This window comes from Austrofundulus limnaeus, unplaced genomic scaffold (assembly GCF_001266775.1).
Source record: "Austrofundulus limnaeus strain Quisiro unplaced genomic scaffold, Austrofundulus_limnaeus-1.0 Scaffold152, whole genome shotgun sequence".
Lineage (NCBI taxonomy): Eukaryota > Metazoa > Chordata > Actinopteri > Cyprinodontiformes > Rivulidae > Austrofundulus > Austrofundulus limnaeus.
Genome location: NW_013952554.1, coordinates 752,328 through 768,767, shown reverse-complemented (window position 1 = coordinate 768,767; position 16,440 = coordinate 752,328). Strand labels below are relative to the sequence as shown.

Genomic DNA, 16,440 nt, shown 5'->3' with positions numbered 1-16,440 from the left:
GCTTAAAGCAGGAAAGAGGAATAATCATAATAAGGGCCCTGCTATTCATTTTACATGGTGCAGCTTCCTGCAGTAATTCTGATTTTTTTCCAGCAGCGCAGCTTTACTAAGTTACTGTACTTTCATTATTTTATTTATTTATTTATGTAGTAATTAATCTGTATCAGCACTCTTTTGGTTTTGTAGTAATTTATTTAAGAAACACAGCTTTGTGATTTGGACAGCGATTCATTTTGTGCAACTTTCCTAGCAGCTTTTTTTTAAACATTTACAGTAATATCGTTTTACACTGCACAGCTTTTATATCATTTACAGTAATTTCTTCATGTGGCACATTTCTCTTCTGCTTCACTCTTTTCTAAATAATAAAATGAAAAAAAAAAACTAAATACAGACAGATCTAATTTGAACAAAATTAGATATTTTGGTGCAGAAATATATTTGAAAGCTTAGTCTATATAATTTCTATTTAAGTGAGGATCAATTTATTTAAAATGAGTAGTGATTTGCTGTCCTAACCAGCAGTAATTTATTGATTTTTGATGGTCARTGTTCGAGAAGGATCTGGAGGTGCCCCAAGCCTTTGTGTGGATAATTAAGTCACTACTTTTTCACTGTACAACTCAAACTGTTATGAGTTTTCTCAACTTCCCCCTTATGCTTTTATTTATTTATGAGTCATGCAGAAATATAGATTTTATGCAGTGAGCAACTGATGCACAAAATAAATAAATAAAAATCCCTACAGATTCTTCTGAAWTTTTACTGCATTGGAACCAAATTAAAATCATAAAAGTACACATAAAATAAAAGGAAATCAGTTGTGTAATACAGAAAGTGAAACCACACAACCATCCCTTTGTACATTTTGTCCTGGCAGAAATAATTAACCCATTCATTTATTTACTATCCCCAGTAATTATTAACCATAACTTGCAGCTTCTAAATCCTCTCCTAATCACACGTTAATGTTAAAAGTTATGCACTGTTTGTCTAAAATATAAAACAGAAATGTTTTTTGGGATTCCTGTCCCGTATACTCCTATTATCACTCAGCTTGTTTGTGTGTTGTTGCATCCTTTATGTGCTGTGTAGGTGTGCGCAGATGGGTGTGTTTGTGTTTAAAGGCGGACTGCAGACAAAAGCTGCAAAGCTGTGGCAGCGGTGGTGTCTTGTACCTCTAAAGAGGAGGAGCTCAGTGTTTCTACATGTGACTTTTCTTTTTTTCCTCTCTCCCTCTGTGTCTGTCATGAGTTTCGGAGCTTTACTGCCACCCCACTGTAGAGCTGGGCGTTCACGCCAGCACCAGGCGTGACTTTCCGTCTCGTTTACGTCAGAGCGTGAACAGAGGAATGTCCAAACTGTGCTTTATTTACAAAACAGCTCTTTAGTTTCTTTTCCCGATGGCGCGCAACACTTAAGACACCCAACATGGGTCTTTGTCTGCCACCAGGTGACAATTAACCAAAATAAAATACAAGGTTTTCTGAAAGAAAGTGCAATTTTAATGACTGTTTGCATTGAACTTGTCCAAACAGGTCAGTGTGCTGTCAAAAAAAAAAATCCATTCAGAAAGGAAAATGAGCTGCAACCGGAAGGATGTGACATTTGGAGAGAAGTGCTGAGCAAGCAAGGTGTGGTCAGCTGTGTGTTGATGGGTGCTTTCACCCCTGTCACTGCTTTTCACAATGATTTTACCATCATTATAATAAAGCATTTTTATACTGACAGATATTTAAATAACATTAAATATTAGCTTTTACAGAAGATTACACTTTGATCCAACTAAGTTGTGAATCAGATGTAAAAGTATTGAAATAATAAAATGTAAATACGGCTTTCAAACAGTATTTCAAATAAAAAATCATCATCATAGAAAGGTGTGCAAAACAGATGCACAATTTAAACAAGGAATATAAATGACCATTTTTTGTTTTTSTAAAAAAGATACTCATTTGCAATGTCACGATGACTGAAAACAAAATCTAAATCTGCCCTTTTTTTCTCATATCAATGGTTAAAAGTGTTCTTAAACTTAAAATTTGTAAGCATAATTTCTAACAAGACCAGGTGTTTGTTTACATACAGAAAAAACCGAAGTGATTAGAAATAGACAACTTGTTTAGAGAATATCTTTACAATTTATCCAAATGATCCTTGCTCATCTTGTTTTTAACCTCCATGTTTATCAGATTAACTCATATTTTTGTCTWAACAGTTTCTTAGATTCTACGCATCTGATTTTGCCTAATTTATTTGCCTCCACAGACTGCGGCCAGCTTAATGCAGATCAGTCAGGTAAATCAAGCTTCTAGTTGTGCTTCGTTTACATTGAGTGCGTACCTGCATTTCAACAGATTTACTAAACTACTGGAGTAAACTCTTTCAAACAGCACTCTTTGATATAATCCAGTGACCTTTTCATGTTCTTTTATCTGTAATAAGTACTTTTAACACTGTACAGAACCACTGTTTATTAAATATTTTTATATATTATTTTTAAAATATTAATTGGAATAATCAAAGTACTATTTTAAATTATTAGTAGCAAAGAGTTGAAGAAAATGTATTTATATCTTGATAGTGTCTGTTATTTGATATTTTCAAGAGCAGTCTGTTGCTGCTTTCAATGACTTCAGCTAAATTTTGACCAGCAGGGGTCGCTGTTACACCTCAGTGTCTGAGCTTTGTGCCTTTCCAGAGCTGGATTGACTTTTATTTAATAGACATAATTCAAAGAAACACTTTCACTTTAAACCGTTTTATGATGTTTGTACTAAATGATAAATGGCTTGAACTTAAAAAGCACTTTGTGAAGTCTGTACGGATTCCAAAGCACATTAGGCTCCAATCATTCASACACTGATGGTGGTAAGCTACAATGTAGCCACAGCTGCGCTGGGGCAGACTGACAGAGGCATCAATGGGCCATCTGACCACCACCAGCAGGCACAATGGGTGACGTGTCTTCTAAGGACTCAGACTGTAGGAGTACCAGTACAGGACCTCTTTGAGTTTCCTGTGATTAGAATAAGGCTTTCCTTTAAAACGTGTGCAAYGCAAAAACTCAGTGAGGCTGTTAGAAACACAAAAACCAAGCAAACTTGAGAAATTAGGAGTGAATTTTTTTGTGTTTTCCTAAAAGCAGCTTTTTATAAATAGCATAAAAGCTCTCTCAAATTCACAAATTGGTACAAAATTGTTTGTTGTTTAAGCTGAGTAAACTCCCACTGTGTTGTGGTTACTTTATGTGACCGCCAAAATAAAAGCTTGATGTGAACAGTCTCAACTGTAAGGAAAAACCAGAGTCAAGGTGAGAAAAAAAAAGGCAAGCCTTTTTTAATTTGTTCAAAGTTGACTTGTTACTCAGTTTTTGTACAACAAAGCCCATAAATTAACACATTTACAACAATGAATCTTGATGCACGTGTACAATTTAAAATGATAAGAACAATCCTTCACAAATATCACCCTACTTTCACCAAATATGTATATAATCGAACTGAAATTTGGAGAACGTCTTAACAGGATGTCTCGAGTGCTGTGTTTTAGAAGATATTCAGTAAGAAATCTGTTACTGGCACAATGTAAATAAAGCTTATTCTACGTTCTTCAAATGTCAAAAATTATTTTATAGTTAGAAATGGGTTTAAATATTCTAACATAAATTCAGACTTTTGGTTGTAAGAATATGCTTTACTAGTCAACCTGTCAAGGCTTAGCACACACTGCAGCTGTTTTCTCCTTAAATTACTAAACAGAATATAAGTCATGCAACTCCATCCTAAACAAAACAAACATCCCTTTAAAGAAAAAACATCTAGAATAAAGTAAAAAATATAACTCTTGTTTGTCCATATGAAGAGAGGATAATTTTGCTCACTGGAACGACTCAATATCGACCTGTGAAAGACAACAGTCATTAGACAAAATCCCAACTAATCAAGCTGCTTTAATAAAACTGATATTTAGGGAGGACTTACGAGGGGAATAAGATCGAGATCTTGACCGAGACCGGTACGCGCCTCTGTAATATGGTGAAGGAGAGCGACGTCTGGAAGAGACGCAAAATAAACATTTGATTTGGTCTATTTTACGTAGCAGGAAAAAAGCAGACAAACTAAAACATGTAAGAGGAGAATCAACTTTCCTTTTTAAATAAACGCTAAAAAAAACTGGGACTGTCACCTGTATGATTTGTAGTATTCTCTGTCATCATAGCGTTCGTAGCCTCCTCTGTCGTAGCCGCGATCGTACCCACGATCATAATCGCGTGAATAGCGTCGAGGCCCGCCAGGACCACCCCCACCTCCACCACCGCTAAAGAAAACAATTAAAACTTGGTTACAATTTATTAATTTGTTATTTTAATGTAGAAGAAGTCAGTGATTCCTGTTGCTAACCTCACAGTGCTCATTTGTTACATGGCCCATGTATTTTTTTGTCATTCGGTTTATAAAATAAAGAACAGATATTGAAAAATGGACGATTATTCGTTGTTTTAATTTTAAACTCCAAAAACAGAAAAACGGTCCGCACTGTTGTCAAGCTCCAGGAAACAGTTTAAATCATCAGTGACTTTCCAACTATCAGCTGACACCTGCTAACGAAATATCAAACTAGTTAGCTAGCATTTATTTATTGCGGTTGCCTGGATAGCTAGTTAGACCACGTTCATTCAGACCATTTAAGGTGGYGCTAGAGAAACAGCTTTTAAAAATAAATTAGCTAAACTAGCTATATCAATAAAAACAGTCTGCAGTTAGTTATTTAAAGAAACACAACAGTAGGCAGCTAGCATTTATGTATTTATTTACAGGCCATCGCCTGTTATTATTTAACTAGCTCCACCTTAAATAGCCTAATGATGACAGTGCTAAACTTCTAGTTTGAGAAAAATATGACTGCTTTCCAGTTTTTGCAGTATAAATGAAAATAGAATAACCATCTGTTTTTAAAATTAAAACTGAATGAACAAACAGTAGCAGCTATCCTTTTCTTTCTTTTCAATAGATTTGCCCTAAAAGAGCCACAATAGCTGCAGTTTAGAGTTTAGACTGTAACTACAACCAGAAGTTATGTTTCTGTTAACTCACTGTGTGGGTCGTCCCATGTAGATTCCAGGGGTCGGGGTGTGAGCTCTTTTAGTGATGGAGAAATCCACCCTGATTCTACGACCATCCAGCTCCATGCCGTTTGCTCGCTCCTTTGCCTGAAAGTGTACAAACACATAAACTGAATTTAGAGAACGTTCTTTAATAGCAGGTAGAGAATAAAATGGATTGGTTCTTTTACCTCTTGTGCATCATCTGTGTTCTCAAAGTAAACAAAAGCAAAGCCCCTGGAGCGCCTCGACTGCTGGTCATACACGATGTTGACATCTGCCAGTGGTCCATATTTAGTGAAGACGTCCCTCAGGTCCCTCTCTGTAGTGTACAGGCTCAGGCCGAACACTCCCAGGCAGCAGTTTGGATTTGGATTAGCCTGCAGCAACATATTAAGATATGAACACAATCACTGCCTAATAAATTACCCATGGAAACAACTTTATGCTTTTAGATTTCATGCAGAAGTTAAAATTACGGACAAGTTTCTAAAACATTTTAATGATCACAATGAATATTTTCGTCAAGGAGGCAGCACTGAAGGAGCACTGAGTACATACACGATTGCCGATGTGTCTGCGGCGATTGGACATGGGCGAGTGGCTGTGGCTTCTGCGCCGACGCTCTCCGCTGTAGGATCTGCTGCGAGACCTACGGTGATGGGACCGGGAGCGGGACCGAGACCGGCTGTAATGCCTGCGTGAGCCGCGGTGGGAGCTGCAGACAGACAGAAACAATGCTTCCACACTCACGTGACTTCGGCCTATTCCAGTTCCAAGTAGGGGTGTAAGAAAATATTGATACACTGAAATATCGCGATATTTCATTTCCCGATGCTGTATCGATATTCTAAAGCCCTGTATCGATTTTTAATTAAGGTTTAAAATGTCAACTTTCCTGCCGGCCATTCATTTTTGTGTTGTAGTTCAGCCTCTGACCACTAGTTAGCAGCAGTGTGCCAGCCATTTGGCTCCTCTACCTCTTGAGCCCCAGAGAGTAAGAGAGCATTAGCATTGTAAGTAAACAGATTCATGCACCGATAGCTGAATCTGAGCGGAAAAGACCGACACCCTCTGCCTTCTATGCTGAGGTAAGGTTACAAACAGTTACTTATTTGTCAGAATGTCTGTATTTTAAGCCAAATTAAGTGTCTTGTGCGCTCTTTTTTCCAACTGTAGTCAGCTTTCACTTTACGCATATAGCGCATGCGTCTATCACCTCAAGCGAGCTCGGCACTCCCCCCGTGACATAAAACTCTGTCTGTTGCTCTCAAAGTCCGGCTGATGATCGCATCAAAGTCCATGTACTTTATCCTGCTGTGTTCGCTTCAAAAACGGTTTAACTCGTTTAGCTTCTCAATTTCTTAACTGGTTTTCTTCAGGACCTGCCCTGCTGTTCGACCCACAGTTATACAAATCAGGTTCTGGATGCAGGTCAGCTGATCCCAGAAACTCTGTGTGCAGCAGCTTCATATCATCTGTTTACTGAACTTTATGACAACATAAATGCTATTGTTAAGTGTTGGGTGACCTTATTGTAAATTAATATTAAAAATGAAAAGCTGCAAAAAATATATTTTCAAACTATTTATTGGCAAATTTAGTCTAATAATTGAAAACCTGGATGAAATAAGAAATATGAAACAAATAAAATAAAACACATACAAAGCAAAACACAGCTAAATGTATCAAAAGTATGTATATGTAATATTAGGATTTTCTGAGACAATGAATTTTTTTTTTTTCCTCCAGTAAGAGGTTTTTATTTAATAGAATTTTTTGGTCCAAAAATATCGCAATATATCACCTTGTTTACAGTATCGAAATATATCGGGATATWTCGTATCGTGACCCCTCAGTCATGATATGTATCGTATCGCCAAATTCTTGCCAATACACAGCCCCAGTTCCAAGTGCTACATATTTACCACGCAACTCACCCAGATCTGGACCTGGACCGAGACCAGGATTTAGAGCGGGAGTGTCGGGAGCCATCCTTTGAACGGGCAGGTGAATGATCTGGGGAGCGGCTTGCCGACTTCCCAGAGCCGCGTGGACTCACGCTCCTGGAGGAGGAGCGAGACTCCTGAATGAACCAACAAGATCAACACGTTATCATCAAAAATGAGGCAACTGGACACATTTTCTCAAATAATGGTGAAATAGTAAATTGCAATAAAAAGGCTAAAGTTATTTTGTTTAAACAAGGAATGTATAACAATATGATTACATTAATTAATATGAATAAATAAGTAACATGGTGTAAAGTAAAACAGATCTTTCAGTTGTGAATAAAATTGCAGAGATAAAAAAAATTAAGAGATGTGTTGTGTTCAAAAACAAGGACATGCACGCATTTGACAAATAGACCAGAAAATTACTTAGCACAGTGACCTTATCCAGCTTACTTCCTTAACTTCATTTCTGTAACTTCATTACTTCACAAATTTCTTCTTTCTTCAATTGTCTTACATCTTCTGACTTCCCCCTTCTCACACACTGCTCATAGTTCTTCCCTCCTCATGTTTTAGCATGCATTCAACAATTCAGCTTCACACATCTGAGCTTCACATTACAGAAAATAAAGTGGACAAGAGACTTCTTCTGCATTTTCTTCGTCCAATCTTAACCTTAATGAAAAAGAAAAGGATGAATATATGACTACATTTGAAACGGTACGCTCATTTTACTTTTCATGTGTTAAGATCGTGAATAGGAGCATGAATAGRAATTTAAAATATCAATTTTTTTTCAGTAATTCACCTTCAGTGGTTCTGCGTTTACCAATGTTTTTTTTTAATATATATTGAAAATTTTCAACAAAAATAACAAAGAAAGSTGCAGTAATCTAAAAAAAAAACTGTTGCTCAGCCTGGGGTAAAAATATTAAGTTTTCTACCCTGACTGAATTAAAAAAAAATAGATACATTTGCATCAAAAATATATTGTTTTAACTGTGCAAGCACATATGCAGTGCACTACAGACTGATAAAAACACAGTCCAATTGGTTTGGAAAAAAAATAATCTTGCTAAAAAAATAACAAATKACCTTGTTTGCATCATTTCAAACCACTGAATGTGAATAAACCATGTTCACAATTAAACCCATCAGTTGTGGCATCTCCTCCACAAAATGAAATAAATCAGTCGAAACAACCTCAAGACTCAGCTGTCACTCATTTGCATTTATCTTAGCTTTATTTGTATTTACCTCTATTTGCAGCTGTCATCAAAACGTGTTGCTGCTAAACCTCATCTAAACAAAATTTGTGTGCACGTCCAGTAGGGTTGGGCGATATTGACAAAAAAATTAATCACGATTAATTACTGTATTCAGACGATGACGATTAATCCGCCTGTAGTCTCTGGATACCCTTATGTCCTGGTCACATGACCAATTTAGTGGGAAAGATTCGCTCTTCGTAAAAATCTTTTTCAAACTGTGTCAAAATCACAGACTTCAGGCTGCACATCAAAATTTAAATTGTGTTGATAAATAAATTACAGGACTTTTGTTTGAATATTCGTCACATTTGAAGCGGAGAGGAGCAGCGAGCGGACTGACCGGAGTAATCCCGTCAGTCTGCCTGCTGGCATTAATCGTATTAATCGTCAAGTGCCAAAAAATAAACAGATTAATGTTTTTTTGACGATTAACTGCAGACGATACGATTATGCCCAACCCTAACGTCCAGTGTATTTTACTTTCCAAAGATGATTAGGGTACCTGCAGTTTAGTTACTTGTAGTATTGAAAATTATGACAAGAACTTGAACAGCAAATATAGTTTATTTCTATTCGTAATGATTGCTTTTAATCTTGTGAAATATGACTCCAATATCATACTACTGGCAATCATAATTCAAAGTGATTCCAGACAGTATATCAATAACTTATATCAATAACTCTAACTTGCACATACAGTACTTCAAAATGCTTGCATGCATGTTTAAGATAATATTGTCTAAACTGTAGTAGAGAGAATTATGTTTGGAAAACATGGTACGATAGTGAAAAAAAAAACTATTCTGCAAATATATGTGGTCAATTAAAATTAAAGCCCAAAGGTGCAAGATAATGCAAATGAGTCAGGAAAAATCTCAAAGCTGTTCAGCTTCAAATAAGTTTCTTATGGCTTCATCATGGTTTCATTCATTGACTGGACGAACCTACAAAAACGAGGAAAACCCAGATGATATCTCTAAAGGCAATTTACATCATTAAACAGCGATGCTCTACCAAAATGCAGTTTAATAGGTGCGACACACATTGAATAGCTATTTCATWAACAAAACCTAATTTTACAGAGAAAATAAGCAAAGCACGTACATAAACAAACATTGGACGTTCCTGTCGACATTCTAGCATATTCTAATTAAGCTAATGTAAGTCTTAGCTTTTGAGTCGTATAGAAAATTTATTAACACGCAAATAAACAACCTTCAACAAATAAAAGTACAGAAGACCCTTACGACGGCATTGCATTTTGTGTAAAATTACTTACGAACTGTGATATTCAAAAAAATAAAGCAGGAATTACTTGAGGCCTAGCTAGTTAGCATTAGCTAGTTAGCCTAATTTATAACTACACGCGCTTCACTACATTAAAACATGCATTCTGTCCGTCAGAGCTTCCAAAAAAAGCACTTGTTTGCAACATAAAATAAATAAGCTAAATGTATTTCGACTATATACTGCAGCTTAATGTATAAATATAAACTTAGCCGTCAAAATAAAAACGCCCGCTAATGCTAATTCAACGACACATAGAGAACCATATAACATTTATGCATTGAAAATACATATATCTTTAAAAACATACAACTAAATCAGTTCATACCCGGTCTTTGTCATTGTCGCTCATTTTTGAGATGGTGATTATTCTAGTTGGATGATTATTGCWGCGGTCCATTTCCTTCAGAAGTCGCAACTGTCGCGAACAGAAGCTCCGCCCRACAACTTCCGTTTAACACAATAAAAGCTCAGCGAAGCACCTTCCGGGAAATACCACAAAAACACAAATAAATTAAATTTGTTATTTATTGGTTACATTCGTAGTTACATTAAAAAATAGAATTATCTTTTGAGTGCATCTAAAAAAGGGCAGACATATATAAAGCGCTTAAAAGAAATAATTAAGTAAAAGTAAAATTACCTTAACAGGAAATGACGTTGGTGAAAATTGAATTCACTGATAAGAAAACTACTTACAGGTAAGTAAAAGTCATAAACCTGAACACAATAATCAGAAAAGTAAAAGCAGAAGTATTTTTACTCACACTTTAAGAAACAGTGTTGACTTTACTTAACCAAACTGGTTCCACTAAACTGAGTTGAATAAGTTTGCTCAACTCGGTTTTGTGGACCTAAAGKACTTAYTACAGATAAAAGAACATGAAAAGGTCACTCTGGACTATATCAAAGAGTGCTGTTTGAAAGAGTTTACTCCAGTAGTTTAGTAAATYTGTTGAAATGCAGGTACGCACTCAATGTAAAYGAAGCACAACTAGAAGCTTGAGTTRCCTGACTGATCTGCATTAAGCTGGCCRCAGTCTGTGGAGGCAAATAAATTTGGCAAAATCAGATGCGTAGAATCTAAGAAACTGTTTAGACAAAAAATATGAGTTAATCTGATAAACATGAAGGTTAAAAACAAGATGAGCAAGGATCATTTGGATAAATTGTRAAGATATTCTCTAAACAAGTTGTCTATTTCTAATCATTTCAGGTTTTTCTGTATGTAAACAAACACCTGGTCTTGTTAGAAATTATGCTTACAAATTTTAAATTCAGCACTTCGTTTTTTAGAGTGCGTAAACAACTTCTTTCAGGATGAGTTCTGGTCATATTTAAATTTGTAATGTGTAACTTTTATGTTTTGAATGAAACAAAATAAAAGTAAAACTTACTATTAAAAAATACTTGGTAATATATTACAAATCCTCAAAAAAATACTGTAATGTACTTACATTTACTGTACAAAAGGGCCATGTAAACACAAGTATTTTTGTTGCATTTTCTTTATTTGAAATCACAAAAAGCTGAGAAAGAGGCAGAAGTTTGTTCAGCCTTATTAAGAGACTTGAAATAATAATCTAAGAAGCTTCAGCACTGGGGACAGTTAATATTTGTGGAGTGCTTTTTCTATAAAATTAATTAACCCATTAATTTAATGGCAATCGGCAGATTGTACTCAAAAAGGAATGGACACAATCTAAAAGAAATGTCTATTAAACATCTATTAATTGGCATGAATCATAAATCCGTCGTCTGGCAGGACTTCACKTCGAAGGCTTCTGGGTTCAGTTACTCATTAGCACCTGTGGAGATAAGTAGAACCAATACCAATTTTAGAATTAACAGATAATTTGGACTTTCTTAGTGCTTGACTGTTGACCTTTTACTCACCACAGTCATACAGGACATTTATTTTATGAAGATCAAGCGCACTGGGTCCATCTCTCTGGCCAATGGGAATGTAAGGATCAGGTTTGGGAATGATTGTTGGTCCGCCGTCTTCAGAGAAGGCATATCTGAATCGGAGAGACATAGTGATGCTCAAGCATTAAAACAAAGAAGACATAATGAKTTTTGTCGAGCAGCAGCTCACCGTCCGTAATGCATGACTGAGCTGTAGTCGTACGGGCTGTTGAGATTATTTGTTGCGTGTTTCCTGAAGTTGTGCATGTGGTCTGTGGAAACAGGAACAGAATCTTCAGTTGATCAAAACGAGCTTAAAATAAAAGTATCGTTCGTGCGTTCCGACACAATYGTGGGGAAGTGGTCGCCCATCCAAACCTGGCATGATGTTTTTCCATACAATTGTGACATAGTGGTCCCGGTCTGAGCGGGACTGCTCGTGCACAAAGCCAAGGGCGTGCATGAACTCGTGAGCGGCGATCCCTGACCACATGCACCCGGGAGTCTGCAGCGACAAGGTCTGACTGCCTCCGGTCTGCCCCAGGAACGACCAGCAACTTGTGGAAAGAAAGCAAAAAACAAACCGTGAACATGCGTGCTAACACACACAAAAAAAARRRRAAAAAAAACAAACTTTAAAAATGGATCTTCCTCACCCATATCTAGGTTGGATATCGAGGAAGCTGGCTTCATGCGTGCGAGGAACGAACTTGATGCATGATCCAGCAGAAATGTCCTGCATACCTGTTTCTATTGTGATCCTGTCCATGTCGTCTGCAGGAAACAGACGAAACGTCAGAATAAAAACCAGTCTGTGCAGCTTTGTAACACCTTGGAACGACTGATACCGTAAAGCGGGGAGAGGATGTAGGGCACATAAACAAATCCATCGATAGATTTAGGCCACAGACAGGCGTTCCCAGGGCAGTCTATGGCACTCCGCACATAAGAGAAGGCGATATCTCCCTCTTTGAAGGAAAGACCTCTGGGGACTCTCAGCTCTAATGTGCAAATAAAAWGTTAGAGTTCAGAAAGAAGAAGCACAGCTCGACTCCAGTTTGTGTAAACTTACTGCTGTTGACTTCCAGGATTTGRTCCATAGCAGTCATATCATCAAAGTCTGGCAGTTCATCTGAACATAAAAAAGACACTTCCTTTTAATTTCCAAACCGTAAAATTTTATCAGCATCAAACAAAAGTTCTGAACGCTCACCAGAGTATTTCCTCTTCAATCTTGCTTTGCTTTCTTGTAACTCAGTTGAATTCTGTCGAACAAAAGTACACGTTAACATACAAAATCTGCAAAATACAACAAAATATCTCTGTTTTTGATACTGACCTTAACAGGTAGCATGTCCGCTTGGTTTAGGAAGCCAAACAGGACACCCAGAAGCATGATCATAGAGTTCATGGTTGCCTTTTTTTTACAACAGTTTGCTGTCTCTCGATGCAAGAGTTCAGTAAAGGCACCAGCTCCAAGTGAATCTATATACCTGCTTCTCCTCCACAGCTCTGTACTGATTGGACCTCTCTTCTGTGATGAGGCACACCACAAAACCCCTCATCAACACGCGGGTGTAATTTACTCAAGTCCACTASTGAGCCGCGACAGGTGGTCCCGATGCTGACCTTCATTATTCAGCACTTTCAGAAATGAGACACTTAGAGGGTGTTTTGCTGGACGTGCCACAGCAGCTGCCATCAGAGGAATAACTGTCCATCCAGGCCTACAGACCACCAATTTGAGTCTGACTGGATGGGCAACCTGTGATTTTGTGATATACTATCAGCTGGGAATAACAACAATCACTTTGTCACGTGAGTAAATATAGGCAAACAGGACTTTTGTGATCCTTGGTCAATTTTTTTAAATTCTGGTTAAGGGGATAATTTTCAAGTGCAGGCACTCAGGGAGGTGTTGTGGTTTTATGATTATTATATATTAGCATTAACAAAGTGAGAGTGCATGGATAAGAGTGCAAAACCTGCACATATAAACTGCTTTTTTTGTCAATTTAAATTAGTTTAAACAGATCTGAGGGTATTTTTATACGTTATTTCTTTTCAAATACCTTATAGATGTCTTTAATGTAAAACAATCAGTGTTCAGGCAAGATTTATTCATCCGGGATGTTTTTATTATAGTGAGTGAAGACATTTTGAACAAGAATGGTTTAAAACAACAGAGGTTTACAGCATGAAGTGATGTAATTTGCTTAAAAAGACAACTTTATTTTGACTAAAGAAGAGCKGACAGAAAGCCTGAAGGAATCTTTATCGAAACTGTCGCAGGACTCGGCTCTCGGGGAACTCCCGCTTCGCCTCAGTTCGGTTTCTAATCATCACTGACAGCTGCAGAGAGACACAGAAAAAAAGTCAAACCTTTCCCAACAGGTTTATAGTAGCTCTAAAAAATAAAGAAAAGCTGCAGTATGTGTGGATTTTTTACGAACTGCATTGATAAAGTTTGTTGATTTTCAGTTTGTCAATGTGGCTGAGAGACAAAGCCTGGCCCAGCTTGATGTTCTTGTTGTTCTTAGGAACGATGGTTGGTTCTCCGTCCATCGAGTAGGAGTACCTAAACACGTACAGGTGTTACGATGAATGCAAATCTGCTGAGCGGTACACACACACACACACACGAACGACCACTTACATCCCAAAGTGCATGATGGAGCCGTAGTCGTACGGAAGGTCCAGATTCTCAGTTTTAAACTTCTCAAAGTTTCTGAGCCGATCTGTTAAGAAATAAAGATAAGACGGCAACAATCAATGTAAGGGTCTGGTGGCAGGATGTAAAAACATCACTGTCTAATAAAATTTCTAAGTAAAATTTCTTAAATTCTCTACAGATTTTGTAAGTCGTGATTTGACGTTAGAAATCTCTCTCTCTCTCTCTCGTTTTGATATTACCTCTCCAGATTTTTGGCCACATGATGGTGACATAATTGTCACGGTCGAAGCGGGACTGCTCGTGCACGAAGCCCAGGGCGTGCATAAATTCGTGGGCGATCACTCCCAACTCCATGCAGTCGGGATTCTGCAAAGACAAGGTCTGCCTTCCACCACGAGAACCAAGGTAGGACCAACATCTTCATTTAGGATTTCAGTAGAAAAGAAAGGCAAAAATCTGTTTTAACTTCCCACTGCACACTTTATCACAAAAAAGAGACTGGATTAGGACTTTTTCATAAGAACTCACCCAGACTTTGGCTGGATGTCGATGTAGTCTCTCTGGTGAGTCCGAGGAACAAAACGAACGCAGGTGTCATCCTCTATTTTTTCCATTCCCTTCGTTATCAGCTGTGTCTCGATGTTAGCTGAGTAAAAGCATAGGGGATAAATATCACACACTTTCTTGCAAATTTGATGTATAATATTGCATTGATCAACCGCTGTTAACACCTACTGTATTCAGGTGAAAGTGTGTACGCAATGTAGACATGTCCGTCCACCGATTTGGTCCAGAGGCAGCTCCGAGCGAAGCAGACTCTGGAGCGTCTCCCGGCAGAAACAGCGATGTCTCCCTCTCTGAGAGTCGTGGTGCCGTCGATGATTCGATTGGCTTACGCAGAAATGAGTGATAATGAAATCGTTAAGGATAAAAGAGAAAAAAAGGGGGTAGTGTTCACAGGATTTGCATAAAAACTCACCGTGAAACTCATTGGTTTTGATTATTTTATCCATCACCGTCTCATCGCCGCGTCCTTCACGCTCTAAAGCAGAAAACCCAGTCAGTGTGTGCAGCTCATGGTGCACTGATTTAACTGGAACAATAACAGAGGAGGTCTGATTGTTTTACCTCTGTGGCCAGCGGGAACCCATTTCGAACTCAGCAAGAAACTCTGCAAAAACCACAAGAAAAGCAGCTCAGTAAAACCCTTTTTCTCCCTTTTAATTGTCACTGCGTGTTTACCTGAGCGTGCACAGCCGAGAGGCAGGTGGAAAGCACCCACAGGAGGATCATCTGCTCCATCTTTGCAAGTCAGGTGTGCCTTCCAGTGTTGCCATTTGACCCACGCTAACACCCAGTTTTATAGGTGTTCCCAGTCACTGTCCGCAGATAAGACCCGTGATTATCTCAGGTAAATTACAGGGATCTTGTTATTTGTTTGCGAGTGACTTTAATCCTCTAATTAGTTTGATTTTTTTTATTTTTTCCAAAAACAACACCTGTGACAGCAGTGTAATGTGAGGTCCTATACTGCATAATAACAGATCATATTCAATGAGCAGCTTTAAATGAAACGGTTTAATGTTTGGCTCAGGATCGGTACAATTTTGGGATTTAAATGGCATGTTCCTTTACTCCGAGTACTGTTTTCTTTCTGCTGAAACTAAGCTCACCCAAAGTTCTCATGCTCTGTTATGCAGCTAATTTCAGATCATAACATATTCTTACCCACATTCTCTAATGCCTCAAAGACCTGATCTTTCTTCAGTAATGTGTGGCTGCACGCAAACAGGATTATCTCTGACTGATACACAAGATACTTCTTGCTAATAAACAATCTTTTCAATTTAGCTTATTAAACTTGGACAATGTGCTGAAAAACTGACACAAAATTAATGAGAAGGATGCTCCGTTAAGGTTGAAAATCCAGAATTTGCTCATATTTCAAATTATTAAACTAAAAAAATAGGCTAAAATTTATTATTATTATTTGGTTATATGAACATCATCTAAGCTACCAGAAACAACTCATGTAACACAGTATTGTTAGCTTCTTAAAATATTGGCAGTTTGAAAGCCTAATGTCAAGCTTGTAAATTAATTAACCCCTTAAAATTTGGCCTGAAATTCCTTAAAAGCCTCTGGACATTTTTAATTTTATTTAAGGTGTCATGCTAAAGGTAAGAACCAGAGGAAGTCATCTGACACTTAAAAAAAACAGCCCCTGGTAGCATCTGGAAA

The 16,440-nt window shown here is 37.5% G+C and overlaps 3 protein-coding genes across 3 annotated transcripts; all 3 read right to left on the bottom strand.

The window, feature by feature from the left end:
* Nucleotides 1–3,310: 3,310 nt before the first annotated feature.
* Nucleotides 3,311–10,080, bottom strand: tra2b (transformer 2 beta homolog). The gene is made up of 8 exons (XM_014016708.1): nucleotides 9,946–10,080; nucleotides 7,045–7,190; nucleotides 5,666–5,822; nucleotides 5,296–5,484; nucleotides 5,097–5,212; nucleotides 4,189–4,320; nucleotides 3,984–4,054; nucleotides 3,311–3,903 (listed from the first exon to the last, which is right to left on the bottom strand). The coding sequence occupies exons 1-8, from the start codon at nucleotides 10,015–10,017 to the stop codon at nucleotides 3,893–3,895; spliced, it is 894 nt and encodes a 297-aa protein (XP_013872162.1). The 5' UTR covers nucleotides 10,018–10,080; the 3' UTR covers nucleotides 3,311–3,892.
* A 1,043-nt stretch (nucleotides 10,081–11,123) lies between these two features.
* Nucleotides 11,124–13,291, bottom strand: hce2l1 (high choriolytic enzyme 2-like 1). Its single transcript, XM_014016709.1, has 9 exons — nucleotides 12,865–13,291; nucleotides 12,739–12,790; nucleotides 12,598–12,657; nucleotides 12,374–12,526; nucleotides 12,182–12,299; nucleotides 11,904–12,082; nucleotides 11,716–11,797; nucleotides 11,514–11,638; nucleotides 11,124–11,425 (listed from the first exon to the last, which is right to left on the bottom strand). The coding sequence occupies exons 1-9, from the start codon at nucleotides 12,934–12,936 to the stop codon at nucleotides 11,412–11,414; spliced, it is 855 nt and encodes a 284-aa protein (XP_013872163.1). The 5' UTR covers nucleotides 12,937–13,291; the 3' UTR covers nucleotides 11,124–11,411.
* Nucleotides 13,292–13,641: 350 nt separating this feature from the next.
* hce2l2 (high choriolytic enzyme 2-like 2) lies at nucleotides 13,642–15,527 on the bottom strand. Its single transcript, XM_014016710.1, has 9 exons — nucleotides 15,442–15,527; nucleotides 15,328–15,370; nucleotides 15,179–15,241; nucleotides 14,935–15,090; nucleotides 14,728–14,845; nucleotides 14,439–14,617; nucleotides 14,182–14,263; nucleotides 13,979–14,103; nucleotides 13,642–13,877 (listed from the first exon to the last, which is right to left on the bottom strand). The coding sequence occupies exons 1-9, from the start codon at nucleotides 15,499–15,501 to the stop codon at nucleotides 13,861–13,863; spliced, it is 843 nt and encodes a 280-aa protein (XP_013872164.1). The 5' UTR covers nucleotides 15,502–15,527; the 3' UTR covers nucleotides 13,642–13,860.
* Nucleotides 15,528–16,440: the final 913 nt, after the last annotated feature.